The following is a 16,980-nucleotide window of genomic DNA, read 5'->3' as shown; positions in this document are numbered from 1 at the left end:
TGACATTTGCTCACTGCAGCATAACAAACAGCTTGTAAGTCTCAATGATAATACTCCGTTAACAGTTTTAATGTCCAGCAAGAAAACAACATAGCAGACACATCTAAGGCTTCTCTTACTATGCCTGAACATGGGCATTCACATTTCTGAAATTTCAAAAATATCTAGTATTTTAAACAACAGATTCAAACACAATCCAAGTAAATTTTCATACCTCTATTTCTCAAATTTCATTTAATTGCATATAAAATTAAAGAATATATGCCATAAAAATTGCTGTTGAAAGAAATTAAAATGCATGTCTTACACAAAGTATCTTTTAGACACATTCAAAAGAACCACAGATTATTAATCAATGGGCGAGAACTCAAGCAATCTCTTTTAGTTCAGCTCCGATTCTTAAAGCAAATAAACACCAAAAATATCTGCATCAAATATCCCAAGTTCATCTTGAGATATTCCTTAATATTTCTATATGAGGACACTAAATGTACTTCTTCATGGCCAGTGAGCTACTAAATCATAGACGCAAAGGTAGGACTCGCTGACACGCAAACCTATGCCTTTTCTATCACAAATGCAAATCAGATCATTTCAGGGAAGTTTTACACAGATGGCTAAAAGTCTTACACACACACACAAAGCTATTGCAAGAGTATTTTTCTGCCAATCTGATCTAAAGTTCCTCAGCACCAAGGCTTTCCAAGTAAAAAGAGGTCAGGAGTGAATCTGAAGTTTCAGCTGGAGTGAAACAACCCCCTCAGGTATGCCCCTCGACCCAAGGGGTTCGGGCAGGCAGACCGTGGTGCGGAGACACCAGGGTGGGGGTTTGCTGATACAATGCCGTGGGGAAACAGGTTAGACAAAATGCAAAACATGACTTTTTAACCTTTCAGCCTCAGAGGCGGTCATTCTTCAAAAGATAAATAAAACATTAAGAGTTCATTAAATTCTTTTCATGGAACTTTGGCAAAACTATTATATTCTAAGAGAAAAGCCATAGTCAGATAAGAAAAATGCAAATAAACTTTACCAAAATGATACCCTGGCATTAGCGGGAAATTAATTTCTAATAAGCACAGAGTATACTAACTAACCCTGCATGCTCAGAAGCCAGTTAAAAAGTATTCTAAGCCGACAGGAGTGAAGGTTATCTTGGATCTCATCTATTCCAGTTGTCAGGAAATGCGGTCTGCCTAGCTGTGACTTCCCGAGAACAGAGCCTAGACAGGGCACCCAACTGCTCCTCCATCTGAAGCAGCAAAGATGCCCCCAAGCGCATCCCAACAGGAGCACACCTCCTGGCCTAACAAGCCAGTGACTCTGCTTACAATTAAAAAGGACTCTCCCAAATAAGGGACAGGGTGGATGGGAGGCAGCTCACAAGGGAGGGGATATATGTATACTTATGGCTGACTCCCATTGTAGTACAGCAGAACCAACACAACATTGTAAAGCAATTATCCTCCAATTAAGGTCTCCCCTGTAGCTCAAACGGTAAAGAATCTGCCTGCAATGCAGGAGACCCAGGTTCGATCTCTGGGTCGGAAAGATCCTCTGGAGAAGGGAACCACAACCCACTCCAGTACTCCTGCCTATAGAATCCCATGGACAGAGGAGCCTGTAGGGCTACAGTCCATGGGGTCGCAAAGCGTGGGACACGACCGGGTGACTAATACTACCGCTATCCTCCAATTAAAAATAAATTTTAAAAAAAAAGGAAAAATCTTTTGTAAACAGTGAGCTAACTTCAGACGACCATCCCCTGCGTGCAGTAATTCTGCTTTTAAGGTCAAATAATGGGACTCTGTGTCAGTCTTAAACAAGGATTCCTCTAGCTGAAACACTCTTGAAAAATCATAGTCACATCTATCCTTATACTCAACAGATTCATACACGACTAACAGAAGAACACAGTATAGCAATCAAACTATTTACGTGTAATAAGTAATTAGTTAAAATTACCTGTAATAGGTAATTATGGTTTGCAGTTAAAATTTTCTAGCAGCTACCAAAAATGTGCATATTAATTTATACATTCAAAAGTTGATGTTCACAGTGGTGGGAGTAATTAGTATTTTTGGCGAGCAATCTGCGAGAATCTATCAAAACAGAAAGTGTAAATATTTCTGGCTCAATAATTTCTCCTGGAGTAGCATTTCCCCTTCACTTTTATTAAAGAAGTATTACAGAGCTTAGAAACAAACCCAAACACAAGGACAGAAAGGGACAGTCCCCTCCACTACCCCACAGACACATCAAAGCCATTTCCTTTCCAGGACTGTGACTAGTTGGATGGCTACACTTGCAGTCTTTTTCCTATGCTTATACAAACAATTAATAAAAAAATGGAGTCATATTACAAGTGCCAGTCTGCAGGTACAATTTTTCAATAATGATATGATTCATACTAAGGGTGCACACAGCAGCAGGGGGGAGTGCTGCCTGGCTTCAGACAACAAGAAGGTGCGCTGTCTGAACAAAATTCACATCAGTGACACACACAACAGAAAGACTGGTTTTTATTACCACCAGGCACTGGCAGTGCTGGCTAAGGTCAGCAACACAGGACTCAGTTCAGTTCAGTCGCTCAGTCGTGTCCGACTCTTTGCGACCCCATAAGCCACAGCACGCCAGGCCTCCCTGTCCATCACCAACTCCCGGAGTTCACTCAAACCCATGTCCATCGAGTTGATGATGCCATCCAACCATCTCATCCTCTGTCATCCCCTTCTCCTCCTGCCCTCAATCCCTCCCAGCATCAGGGTCTTTTCCAGTGAGTCAGCTCTTCACATCAGGTGGCCAAAGTATTGGAGCTTCAGCTTCAACATCAGTCCTTCCAATGAACACCCAGGATTGATCTCCTTTAGGATGGACTGGTTGGATCTCCTTGCAGTCCAAGGGACTCTCAAGAGTCTTCTCCAACACCACAGTTCAAAAGCATCAATTCTTCAGCAGTCAGCTTTCTTCACAGTCCAACTCTCACATCCATACATGACCACGGGAAAAACCACAGCCTTGACTAGATGAACCTTTGCTGGCAAAGTAATGTCGCTGCTTTTTAATAAGCTGTCTAGGTTGGTCGTAACTTTCAAGGAGTAAGCGTCTTTTAATTTCATGGCTGCAGTCACCAGCTGCAGTGATTTTGGACCCCCCAAAAATAAAGCCAGCCACTGTTTCCCCATCTATTTGCCATGAAGTGATGGGACCGGATGCCATGATCTTCAGTTTTCTTGAGTTTTAAGCCAACTTTTTCACTCTCCTCTTTCACTTTCATCAAGAGGTTCTTTAGTTCTTCACTTTCTGCCATAAGGGTGGTGTCATCTGCATATCTGAGATTATTGATATTTCTCCCGACAATCTTGACTCCAGCTTGTGCTTCTTCCAGCCCAGCATTTCTCATGATGTACTCTGCATATAAGTTAAACAAGCAGGGTGACAATATACAGCCTTGACGTACTCCTTTTCCTATTTGGAACCAGTCTGTTGTTCCATGTCCAGTTCTGTTGCTTCCTGACCTGCATGTAGGTTTCTCAAGAGGCAGGTCAAGTGGTCTGGTATTCCCATCTCTTTCAGAATTTTCCACAGTTTATTGTGATCCACACAGTCAAAGGCTTTGGCATAGTTAATAAAGCAGAAATAGATGTTTTTCTGGAACTCTCTTGCTTTTTCGATGATCCAGCAGATGTTGGCAATTTGATCTCTGGTTCCTCTGCCTTTTCTAAAACCAGCTTGAACACCTCGAAGTTCACGATTCACATATTGCTAAAGCTTGGCCTGGAGAATTTTAAGCTACTAGTGTGTGAAATGAGTGCAATTGTGTGGTAGTTTGAGCATTCTTTGGCATTGCCTTTCTTTGAGATTGGAATGAAAACTGACCTTTTCCAGTCCTGTGGCCACTGCTGAGTTTTCCAAATTTGCAGGGATATTGAGTGCACTTTCACAGCATCATCTTTCAGGATTTGAAATAGCTCAACTGGAATTCCATCACCTCCACTAGCTTTGTTCATGGTGATGCTTCCTAAGGCCCACTTGACTTCACATTCCAAGATGTCTGGCTCTAGGTGAGTGATCACGCCATCGTGATTATCTTGGTTGTGAAGATCTTTTTTGCACAGTTCTTCTGTGTATTCTTGCCACCTCTTCTTTCTTCTGCTTCTGTTAGGTCCCTACCATTTCTGTCCTTTATCGAGCCCATCTTTGCATGAAATGTTTCCTTGGAATCTCTAATTTTCTTGAAGAGATCTCCAGTCTTTCCCATTCTGTTGTTTTCCTCTATTTCTTTGCACTGATCGCTCAGGAAGGCTTTCTTATCTCTTCTTGCTATTCTTTGGAACTCTGCATTCAAATGGGTATATCTTCCCTTTTCTCATTTGCTTTTCGCTTCCCTTCTTTTCATAGCTATTTGTAAGGCCTCCTCAGACAGCCACTTTGTTTTTTTGCATTTCTTTTTCTTGGGGATGGTCTTGATTCCTGTCTCCTGTACAATGTCACAAACCTCCATCCATAGTTCATCAGGCACTCTATCAGATCTAGTCCCTTAAATATATTTCTCACTTCCACTGTGTAGTCATAAGGGATTTGATTTAGATCATACCTGAATGGTCTAGTGGTTTTCTCCACTTTCTTCAATTTCACTCTGAATTTGGCAATAAGGAGTTCATGATCCGAGACACAGGACTTACCCCTAAATCCTTCTTTGGTCTGAGTTCTAAACAATTGCTGAGGTTACTGCTGAACTTCAGTAATACCTAAGTTTCAAATTAAGATATTTTCATTGTTTATCCTTTAATGATAAACTCTGAAGTTAATTTAAAGGACTTCCAGTTACAGAGCCAATCCTGGACAAACTGAGTTGCCTACACACATTCATTTCCAAAGAAAATTCCTAACAGTTCAGAATCAAGTCACATGCTTTCCTTAGATGCTCAGCCCCTCTAACCCCTGGGTTACTCAATATTCTTGCGTTTAAAAAAAAAAAATGACATAGCAGAGCAACTGCAGAAATAAAGCCTGAATTAGTTCAAATCTAGAATTCTACACTACAATGTTTACCTAAGTTTACATATTTTAACTCTGTACTTAAGATTTTTATCCTGTGGAGACTGGGACCCACTGCAATGGTTTCCAAAGAAATAAAGATAGTACTGCAATTTCTAGAATTTACTGTGAAATGTGCTTTTTATGAATCTCTTCCAGACTTATGTTTAATACTTCCGCAAACTATATATATGTGCATTTTACCACTATTAAAAATATTCAAGTTTCGGGGTGGGTGGGGTTCCCAAATGAAACCAATTGCATACTCAAAAGATGTAGACACATTTGTTTTCTCAAGATAAAAAAAGAAAACCCCACTTTTGCTGTAACTGGGTACCAAAAGTAATTAGCTGTAAAGGTTTGTCTCTTTCTACAACAGAGAAATAGTAATAACAACCCAGCTTCCTTATGTCCCATTGGAGATAAACGTGAAGTCAGTCCTGAAGGCAAACTGTGTCCAGGACCAGGTCTATAAAAGAACTGACGGACACGTAAACATTTTTGCATGCTTTACTCTAAGCTGGTAACCCTCAGCTGGGGGTGATTCTGACGCTCCTGTCCTCTCCTGTCTCCCATATTTCTGGTTATTACAATGCAGGTTGGAGGGGGAGGGGTCATGCTGGCATCTGGTGGGTAGCGGCCAAGGATGTGCTAAACATCCTACATAAGACTCTACAACAGAGATTTATCTGCTCCAAAATGTCAACAGTGCAGACGGTGAAAAACCCGGGTCTAAGGGAAAACTCTGAATAAACCAATGGCTGTCTAGAAGGTTCTTTGGAGTATCTGTAAGCAATACATGTGCCTTTAATCTTAAATATGCCTTACACAGATAAATGAGAAAGTATTGAGTGTCAGAATAGCAAATGTAGCTATTTTCAGTACTTAAAACACTATGTATGGTCACCCTGAGGGATCTGTGGGGTGCTGACTCCAAGACTCTCACGGACACCAAAGTCCGCAGATGCTCAAGGCCCTTAGAGAAATGGACACGGCATGTAACCCGCACATCTTTCCACACATTTAAAGTCATCTCTAGATTACGCATAATACCTAATACGATGTAAATGCTATGCATGTACAACGTAAATGATATGGAAACAGCTGCCGGCATGCGGCAAATTCAAGTTTTGCTTTTTGGAACTTTCTGGAATTTAAAAAATATCCATTTAAAACATTTTGATTGAGTTCACGGATGCAGAACCAGAGGATAGACAGTCTAGTGTACTGACCCACTACCTGGCATTTTCAAACGCTATCAAGAGAATGTATAAGCCACACTAGCTCACTGCTCTCATAACAAAACAAGAAGGAGCAAAAATTAATTCTAGTAAGTATTTGTGGACAAGATGAATCAAAGGATTCACATTCACTTTATTATTATCTCTAGTCTGAACAGAACTTCAAAAGTTGATGCTTGTGCATGAACCTCAGTTTAAACTAGTGTCAATCAACTCGTCTGCTTTTGACGGCTTATTTATTTAAGTCACTGAATTTTATCAGCCATTTGTATTTTCGTTTCACTTCTCTTATTGGTAGCACCCAATATGCAACTTGTATTAGTTACTAGTTTTCAAGGCACATGTCAATCAGCTTGGAATGCGCACTTGTGGCTCTGAGTGTACTTTTAGCTATCAATGGCGGGAAATGTGACTTGGATGAATGACGTGTATCATGATTTACTTCCCACAGAATTCCACAAATTGTCTCGATATGAAAGCAATAGCGATTAAAGGCAATGGTCTATTTTATTCCATTACTACTCCCATCTTTCTTTGTTCTGAGAGCCATTCAAATACACAAAATGCAGCCAAGAGAATAACCACGGCAACGGTTCACATTAGACTGTAAAATGCAGCTAGAGGTCAATTTTGCTTGGTACAGACCTGCTAAATGAGAAATTAAACCTCATTTCCCTGTCTAATATACATGTAGTCCCAAACCTCTGCCACACACGTTTTGGCAAAACAAGGTATGACAGCTGAAAAAGAAAAAGACCTTAAAGATCTGTATTTCAAATGCTCTGCTAACTAGATAAGTACTAATAAAGATATTTCAATGTATTCTAAAATCCTGATTTTTTAATGTGTATTCCATTAAAAAAAGTTCAATAACAATCTTTGAGATAATATATTTAAGATGAAAATCCCCAAGTGCTTTATTATTTGAGGCTCTTTCTTTTTTTTCTTAAAACCAAGGGACAGTATCTTTTAATTTAGAGAATCATCAACAGGCAGGATTCTCAAGAACTTCACCAACTCTACAGACCACAGCAGGGCTCTTATCCACAGAGTGATTACCTGCATCTTACCCAAACGATCGAGCTGGCGGGGGAAAATGCACCTGACACTTGGAGAGTCACAGTATTTCACATACAGTACACAACACAACGTATCAGGTACATAAAACATCGATCTACCCGCTGAGAACAAGCATTTGCATTGAAGCTCAAGGGCTTATCCAAGGGCATATGGTTAGCTAAGAAAGGCAAGTACCTAAACACAGAAGACACCAGGCATTTTTTATGCAGTCTGGTAATTTTCCTACTTAGACACTGTTAATACACCAAATGTGAAAAAAGTTCAAAGAGTAAAGAAGAACCATCCATCCCCAATATAATTTAATTTTAGGTTAATTCTGCTCAAGAATGGCAAGAATTGCCATTTTATCAAAAATCAGAAGTGCTCGGAGAATGTCTTAGAAACAAAGGTCAATAACGAGTGCAGTCACATTAAAAAAAAAAAAAAAGACGCTCTTTCATTTTTATTTTGAAAGCCAAGAGTACAGCATACGTTACAGCCAGGGCTCTATCATAGTATCCCTGATTCTCAAACACAAACACGTCCCAGGTGCTTCCACAACAAACTGCTTCAGATCTCATGCCTGGTTCTCTGTGCTCCTCTCCGGAAAGACCCAAGTGGATACTCCCCGCGCCAACTCCCTGGACCCCTGACCTCTCCCATCCACTGCTTCACTCCCCTGGCCCCTGTCCTACAGTGTCTTTCTTCCCATCTTCCATCACTCAGATTCCTACACGTGGATCAACGCTGGGCTGGGGCGCACCTATCCTCCTAGCAAATTACACTTTTCCCTCGGACCATGCAACGCTCTCCACAGCTTTATGACAGGTCTTAACTTTGTGCTACACGATACTAGTGTCAGTGGTTTGGACTCCTAGACCGTTAGCTTCTGCCTTAAACTAAAATCTTTCACCCCCAGGGGCACCTAGTCAAGTAGAGACCAGAACAATACCTGCGGCCCTGCCGGGCCTCGCTCACCCCACCCACGGTGGCGCCCTCGCCGTGCTCTCTGGACACCGGGTGGGTACGACGCCCCGACTTCCCCAGCCAGCATGGCCCTGCCAGGTCACAGGTGTGCTCGCGACAGCCCTGCTTCCCCCCCGGCAGCCTTCCCACCTGGCTTAATCGTCAAGTCCTTTTGGTAAGGCTTGATTCATCAAACTGCTGAATCTTTAAACTTCATATCAACATTAAGAATTGAACAGAAAGTTGAGAAATTTAAACTTGGGCAAGGTTCATTTTTTTTTTTTTTTTGCAGTGGCAGATCTATACCATTATCATGGATTAACCACACACTGCAGAGAGATGGAGACAGTAATACTTGCTGATACACCACAGGCAAAGAGGCAGTATTTTCCGTATTTCTTAACAAGCATATTTCTACTGGCTTAGAGCAATAAATAAGTTACAAAAATTCTTCAACTGTAAGCTAAAACACCACAGTATCATGGGAACTTAAATTCTTGTGCTGTTTTTCCACACCTGAATTACAGTTAAGATATAATTTAAATAAGCAAAGCACTACCCAGCAAGTGATTCATACACTCTCAGATTAGTCATTAAAGAACCCATCCACAGGAACGAATGCCTCCTTCTCTAGAAAAAATAAACATCATTCACTCAAGGCTTCAGGCTCAAAGACGGCTATTTCCAAGCTGGTGGGTATTTTCTGTTCCATGAAAAAGTCCTATTCTTTCTCCTCCTAGAGAGAAATCCATTTTCAGGGAAAAGATGGAAATGTTGAAAAGGAAAAAAAAGAAGCCTGCAATCTGAATTATAAAAATACACAGTGCAATTATGTGACTTCACTGACTCAGCACATCTTCAATGAATCAGCCATTTTTTAATCTTTAAAAATCACTGCATAAAAGAAAACAAATTCAGAGTTGTTTTTCTTTAAACCAAAAGTAATTGTTAATAATATGATGATAAAAGCCCTGGAGTTACAGGCTCCATTATCCAAAGGATCCACTTTTACCTTTTTTCGCTCCTGTTCCCTCTGCTGGAGTCTACAGACCGAGTTAGTAGCTGCTTGCACTGAAATAAAACAGACAGTGGATTGTCAGTCACCAGCCCTCAAGGGGAGACTTATCTGGATTAAAAAACGAAAGGACAAACAAACACTTGGATTGTCTTAGATCTCAAGAAACTACACAAAAAAAGCTGGTTTTGTTCACGGCATGGTGGCTAAAAAGTGGAAAAAAAAAAAAAAGGATTAATGAGAACCACGGTCATTTGTGAGCCAAGGACATTTAGTACCGATTTCGATGACAAGTCATCATTAACAGCCTCGAGATTCTCTGAAAAGGTGTGAAACACCTGATAAACGCATCATCCCCTTGTGATGGAGGCGGCCTCTGCAGCGTCTCCGATTCATCAGCTTCCCCCGTCCTTTTCCTCATCCATACTGCTGCCCCCTTGCAGGCAGGACTCGACACCCAGAAAGCTCCAATGACCTTCTACCTTTCTCCTCGCCTCTTCTCCCGTCTTTTAATTCACCCTGGCTGCCACTGCCAGACTCAGGCTTCTCTGGACTGCTTGCTTTCACACCAGTTCCCTTTTCAGTGAATTACAACAGCTGGTAATAATTACTGCAGCTAATTGCTGAGTACTACTGTGTGCCAAGAGCTGTGCTAAGTACTCTCCATGCTTTCCTCTCCGCTTTCCTACCGGGTGAGGATCACCGTCCCGTTTTACAGATTTTTGGCATCTATAAAAAGTAACAGCAGTAACGTGACTAAGGGACACAGAGCGCGGGGCTTGAAATCAGACCCCAACTCTGAAGACCCGGCTCTCACCTTCAGCGCCCCACCCCTCTTACGATTTCCCCGAGGAGAGCAGTCCATCATGCCAAACCTCTTCATTTCCCAGACCCGTTCTACTTCTGCGCACACGTTTTCGCTTACTTCGCTGGCTGGCGAGCCGGCTGAGAGTCAGCCTCCTCTAGTCGCCCCTGGCGCTGAGCTCTGACCGCCTGTGTGCCTGCACCTGTGTGCGCGTCTGCTCCCTCACTCGCTCGGCCACTTGTCAGGTGATTTCCTGAGCGCCTGCTAGGTGCCAGGTGCTGCTGCTGCTGCCCCTCGCCTCTCAGAACCTTAGCTCCTCATTTGCGAAATGAGCAGAAGGACTGGGGAGAGGACTGAAGAGCCGACAGGAGAGATAAGTAACGAAGTAGACAGCGTGCTTAAAAACCACGGAAAGATTCATACTAATAGTAAAAGCCACTCAGAGCAGAGGTTCCTGCACACAGTCAGCAGTCCAGAGATGCTGCTGCTGCCATTGTTCTACACCCTGGCCTCTCCCTATGCAAAGTGCTGTCCGCATTCCTCTCCTCTAGTCATAATGTTTATGTGCCAAAAGCCCACTACCAGGGTTGCTGCTGCTGCTAAGTCACTTCAGTCGTGTCCTACTCTGTGCGACCCCATAGACGGAAGCCCACCAGGCTCCCCCGTCCCTGGGATTCTCCAGGAAGAACACTGGAGTGGGTTGCCATTTCCTTCTCCAATGCATGAAAGTGAAAAGGAAAAGTGAAGTCTCTCAGTCGCGTCAGCCTCTTAGCGACCCCACGGACTGCAGCCTACCAGGCTCCTCCGTCCATGGGATTTTCTAGGCAAGAGTACTGGAGTGGCGTGCCATTGCCTTCTCCCAGGGTTAGTGCCTCATAAAGCCCTCCAGGTGAATCCCTTCCCCATGTGGATTTACTTTTATGTGAAATTCTTTTATCGGGCAGGTGTACACCCTACCACGTGACCTTGCACTGCCTCAGAGGCCTCCCCAGCTGTTTCACAAGCACGCCTCCTGTCCGCCCGGAGCTGGCCCCAGTGAGCGCAGAGCTCCGTGCAGGGCGGGCGCTGGGACTTCCTTCAGAAAAACGTCAGGCCCCCCCCCCCGCCCCGTGAGAACGCGGCAAAGAGGAGATGCCGCGTTTCAACAGTCCAGCGTTTATCCGTAGCCATTTGCTCCCGTCGTAGCAAAGCTAACACTGCAGCACTAAAATGAAGGTTCCCAGTCACTGTGTGTTCTAACAGAAAAGCTGAACACAAAACAAAACAGGAGTTGATTAGATCTGCCTTCTTTCTGTGGTATATTAGTATTACATCATCTCTCCCAAGCAGTGGTTCCATCATTTCCTGGTTTTCTTCCCCGCTGGCTCTGAACATAACTTTTAAAAAAGCCACTGTATGGACTTTGGGTGCTTCATCGTTTTCTGGGCTCAATCTAAGAGTTATAGGAACATGACATTTATTTTGTCTTTTAAAAATTTAATTAGAACACATCCAACAAAGGTACACTTTTCTTCCTTATCACAATTATCTTTGTGCTTAGAATATCCATTTTTAGAAATTTCAGTCTCTGAAGTAACATATTTTTTAACGTTTCATCCACATGACCAAAAAAAGATTTGCTTTCTGAATTTAAGGAAACCTGCTTTCCTAAAATCTAAGAAAACTACCTTAGAAGTGACTACACTTTTCTTTTCCCTTTCCTCACATGTCGAGACTCCATGAGGAAAAGGCTCATTTCTCTAACCTTTCCTATCTCTTCTACACCATGTATAGTTTGTTCCTAATTCAGTAGCAACAGGAACAGATTCTACGAAGAACTGAGATGCCTCACCCCACCATAACCACTCCACCCCCTGAAAGATGAGAAAAAGAAAATGGGGTGACAAAATTCTTAGAACTCTAACATGCTTTAATTTGCAGAGAAACGGTGCTGGTGGGGAGGGAGGTAGGGAGAAAGGGATACAATATGGGAGAGACAGATAAGACAAAGCATTCATTCTGAAAGAAAGCCTCATAGAATTCTCCACAGATGCTCCCTAAGAAAAATAATCATACGAGTTTATTAAAAGACATCAAACACACGGCATGAAAAATGAAGACCGCAGAACTAAGGAAAACAAACAGAACTATAACCACATCATTACAGATTTAAAAACCAAATCAAAAACAGAAAGAAATTGTATAGTCTTGATGCTAAAGCTGAAACTCCAATACTTTGGCCACCTCATGCGACCAGTTGACTCACTAGAAAAGAGTCTGATGCTGGGAGGGATTGGGGGTGGGAGGAGACGGGGATGACAGAGAATGAGATGGCTGGATGGCATCACCGACTCGATGGACATGAGTTTGGGTGAACTCCTGGAGTTGGTGATGGATAGGGAGGCCTGGCGTGCTGTGATTCATGGGGTCGTGGAGAGTCGGACACGACTGAGCGACTGAACTGAACTGAACTGAAGACTAAACAATTGGCAGCATTATTACTGCAGAAGGGAAAGCAAATACCGTAAAACCTCGCTTGTAAACAAAGTTAGGGATCGCAACTGAGAGGTTGGGGGGGAGAAGCAGAGGGAAGGGGTGAGGTCCTGACCCTCCCCGCCCCTGGCACCTAGTGCAGAAACAACAGCGCTCTAACTTTGGCTTGTCTTTTAATCATTATTTTTCTCTGAGTGATCTTTCAGTAACAACTCTCTCTTACAATAAAGAAACAATTCTTTTAATGTATTTCCTTCAGTTTTACTTGAGATTTTGTTCTGCTAAATTCAAGTAAAATTTAAAATTAATACCTTAACTCAAAAATTGCCCGAGCCCATTCTTCCCAAAAGTTCTCTTCTGCCCCTCACACCTTCCCAACCGTCCGTTCAGTCACCGCCCCCACTCAGCCTTCTATTTTGATATATTCACAAAGATGTCGGGGTGATGATTCACCAAAGTTAAAAACCAACGGTTATCTTCAGATAATTAAACTTATGTATTGCTTTCTTCTTTTTCTTACTTTCTTATTTCTACTTTCTTATTACTTAGACATATATCCTTTTGTTTAAATAATGAAAAATAAAGTCGTAAAAAGAGAGAGGAAGGGAGAGAAAATTCTTTTACTGTGGCCTAGTTAGTTAATTTAAATGGAGAAACAACCTAGAGATTTCCTGTCCTTACCCTCTCAAAAGGAGGACTGGTTCTCGATTCTAAGCAAGAAGAACAGACACTCAGCAGTGTCTCTGGGATGGAGAAGTGGAGAGGCTGTGTCCTGCTGACTGGGTGCTGTGAGGGGCACTGTCCCCACTTACACATCCTCCCAGAGCTCAGGGACTTTCTGGGGTTAAAATTTCCAGAAGCCACAGGTGATTCTTGGCTCTGTTGCCCCTGCTCACCCAATACTAAGACACTAAGCTAGGATTCTATAACTGTCTCCGTGCCAACAGTCCAGGACGCACCCCCCCCACCCCCCAACGCCCCACTGTAGCTTAGTTTCATACACAGTGTTAGACCAACAGCTGAAGATCCGCACACCAAGTTCTGGGAGTCTCAGCTGACCACATGCCCAGCTCAGCTCTCAGATGTGCAGAGCTAAGACAGGCCTGACAGGCTACAAGACAAAACTCCACTGTCACTAACCTTGTAGCTTAGCTTTAATTTACTTAGATGAGAGTATATCCCATAGATAAACACAAGCCAGCATCGCGGCTTAAAATGTCAACTTTTCAAACATGAAATTCCCCAGGAACAGCAGCTGGGCCCAGGCCAATTTTTAAAAAACTATGTTGGCTCTAAAAGCAAACGATTATCTCCATTATACCTGTGACGTTCGTGATAACAGATACAAGCACATCTTTAGGCTGGAGCCTGATGAGGAAGCCATTCCTGTTTCTAGCAGCAGCAGGACCCCAAGGCCTCTGGGTGTTTCTAACACTAAAACTTTCATTATCGCCTCGCATTTTAATTCTTCCTTTTAGGAAAATATATTTACCGTCTGGATTCCCTGTGACCTCTAAAACTTCACTATTCCATTGTGAAGAGTATGCTTTAAAAAAAAAATTTTTTTTTTTTTAATTTTTGGCTGTGCTGGATCTTCACTGATGCATGTGGGCCTTCTCCAGTTGCAGCGAGTCGGGGGTACTCTCTACTTGTGGTGAGCAGGCCTCTCATTGTGATAGCTCCTTTTGGTGTGGAGCACGGACGCTACAGCATGCAGGCTCAGCAGCTGCAACACAGGAACGTAGCTGCCCCACGGATCCAGGGATCATGGGTCAAGGATCGAACCTGTGTCCCCTGCACTGGCAGACAGATTCTTAACCACCGAACCACCAGGGAAGTCCCAAGACTATGCTTTTTAACATGAGGCTTCCCATCAGAAATAGGAATGACCCAGGAATTAAACTGACTGAAAAATCCATTCATAGTTTTGTTTTAAAAACTGATTGCAATCCCATTTATTTTTATATACTCAGTGTATAAAAGGAAAGTTACCGCACATCTCAAAAGCATACACAGGCATTCTGATCAATAAATCTGAGTTTTGTTTCCAGTGCAATGTCGAGACAGCGCCTCAAGGTGAAGGATTTGACCGTATGAAGGGGCAAGGGCGTGTCCACAGTGCCATATAAAGCCTGAGATCAGGTTTAGACCCTTTCCTCTTCCGTTCAGAGAAACCGCAGGTTGCCCTGTCCTCTCCACCCTCCTCCGAGCCTCCGAGGGTGCAGACTCACCTGGACTTGCACTCACACCCTCATAACTCAGTCATTAACAAGCCCTCCCGCCACTCCCCTCACAGGCCACTACGTCCCCAGCCTTTGCTTTCTTTTAAAAAAAAAAAAAAAAAATTACTTATTTGGCTGCACCAGGTCTCAGCTGTGGCATTCGAACTCTTAGTTGAGGTATGTGGGATCCATTAACAGTTCCCTGTCTAGGGATGGAACTTGGGCCTCTGCAATAGGAGCACGGGGTCTTAGCCACTGGACCACCAGGGAAGTCCTGGCGCTTCCCTTTTTCCTGAGAAAGACGCTGCTTCGTATTCCAGCCCCTCATTATTTGCCAGCACCCTCTGTCCCTGGACAAACTGAACAGCATCAATGTGGATTTGAGGGGAAGCCCCGAGTTTCTGATAACACCTCTAATTTTAAACTCAGTTACTCATAAAACTCCTCTCATTTTGTAATTTGATATGTTTAAAAAATGTTCTTTTTAGCAAACACCTTTCCACATTAAAACATTCAGGTTAATGAAAAAAGTGATAAAACACAAACATTTACGACAGGACTTTTTTTAAGTTAAAAACTCTGGTGTCCTGCTTGGCAAGGAAGCCTCACTGCATACTCTAATTCCTGGCCATCAAACATTTTATTGCAGATACATTTTTTAAGGTAAAAAAAGGTTTCAAATTTCTTACATCCTGGACGGGTAATCCTGCTTGCCCACCTTGCTGGGGAGGTTAATACTCTGAACATCAAGGGCGACACACACTAATCACCTGACTTCTGAAACTGGGCGGCTTCCCTCTCTCGTCTCCACCTCTCACCAAACACCCCGGGAAATCCATTTGGGCAGAGCATGCGTTATGAAATAAAGCAATATAAAAAAACACTGGCTTACATCTCTGGAGAACTTGGGTTAAGTTGTCTTGCATTGTTGCTCTACACGTCGGAAGAGTATGTTCATGTGTCTCATGGATCATATTCTTCAGATTTTCAAGAACTCGCATTTCTCGAAGACCACGTTTTTCCTATTAAAAGAAAAGTACATATTGTGCCTTAAATCTTACTAATTACTTCCTGAGACTTCCACCCAAGTTCTGGTTGCTACGTTAGTACTTATTACTAAAATTTATAAAGCCTTCTTCTAATTATTTGGCGATGAATTAGGCCACAACCTGGGGGTATCTTTTTTTTTTAATTATGAAATGCTTCAAAAGTTGCAAATATGAGTCATGTTTTCATACCAATGTTTAAAAATGGGCATGAGAAACACTAAAAGAACAAAAAGAGAGACCTAGATCCCATGCCTTTCATCTGTGGCAAAGAAATGATCAGATTTTAAATTATATTTTGTTGTTCTTTTCATCATAAAGCTTCTATTATGATGCTCTGATCCCACTTCACTCAAATAGGTGTGTGGAAAAAGTAGTAATACGTGGGTTCTTCCCTGTGTAGAAGGGAGTTATCACTGCGGGCCTGAGACCACCTTACAAAGGCCTGCCTGCATGATTGGCCTTGGTAGGTTCCGGGAACTTGACCAGCCAACAGCTCCCAGGCAGGTAACACTTCCCGTGAATGACAAGACACCTCTCTCCTTCCAGGAGTCCGGAACTTTGATACGTGCCAGGCAGAGGCTGCCTACTTGTCGGGTCCCCAATAAGAACCCTGGACCCCCAGGCTCAGATGAGCTTCCCCGGAAGACAACACATCACATGTCATAACCCACTCCCGGGGGAGTGAGGCGTGCCTCAAGTGACTCTGCCAGGTGAGACACTCTGGGAAGCTTCTGCCTGGCTTCCTCTAGACGCCCCCCAGGCACCTGCTCCCTTTGCGAGTCTGCTCTGCCTCCTTCGGCCATGATAAACCTCAGCCACCTGCCGGCTGAGAAGAGCCAGGGAACTGATGCACCTGGGGGTGGTCCTGGGACCCGGAGCCCAGCCCCAGCTTCAGAAAGCTGAGCTTAACCCACCCTCCCGCTTGGGTGGGCTAGACTGAGTGACTCGCTTCCAGAGAATAAAGCAGGAAATGAGAAAGACATTAACCTCACGGTGGAGCCAATGAAGGTGACCTCGTGAGTGACATCATGACGACGGCAGGCCCCTCCCAAGGTGACGTGACCAGAAGGACATGCTCCCTCGCTGGGACGCCTTCCCAGAGCGCGTCAGC

At 43.3% G+C, this 16,980-nt stretch overlaps 1 protein-coding gene across 2 annotated transcripts in view; it reads right to left on the bottom strand.

The window, feature by feature from the left end:
* The window catches only part of BLOC1S5 (biogenesis of lysosomal organelles complex 1 subunit 5), a 33,409-nt gene that overhangs the window by 3,718 nt on the left and 12,711 nt on the right, over positions 1–16,980 (bottom strand). For both annotated transcript variants that reach the window (XM_088831441.1, XM_088831440.1), the window contains 2 exons: positions 15,713–15,842; positions 9,319–9,377 (listed from right to left, as the gene is read on the bottom strand). In XM_088831441.1, the coding sequence (XP_088687567.1) occupies positions 9,319–9,377; positions 15,713–15,842 (189 nt within the window). The remainder of the gene's footprint in view (positions 1–9,318; positions 9,378–15,712; positions 15,843–16,980) is intronic.

Source organism: Moschus berezovskii, chromosome 23, assembly GCF_049115385.1.
Source record: "Moschus berezovskii isolate FMDL1 chromosome 23, NW_MosBer_1.0, whole genome shotgun sequence".
NCBI lineage: Eukaryota > Metazoa > Chordata > Mammalia > Artiodactyla > Moschidae > Moschus > Moschus berezovskii.
The sequence above is the reverse complement of the archived record's forward strand: the minus strand, read 5'-3'. Positions and strand labels throughout refer to the sequence as shown.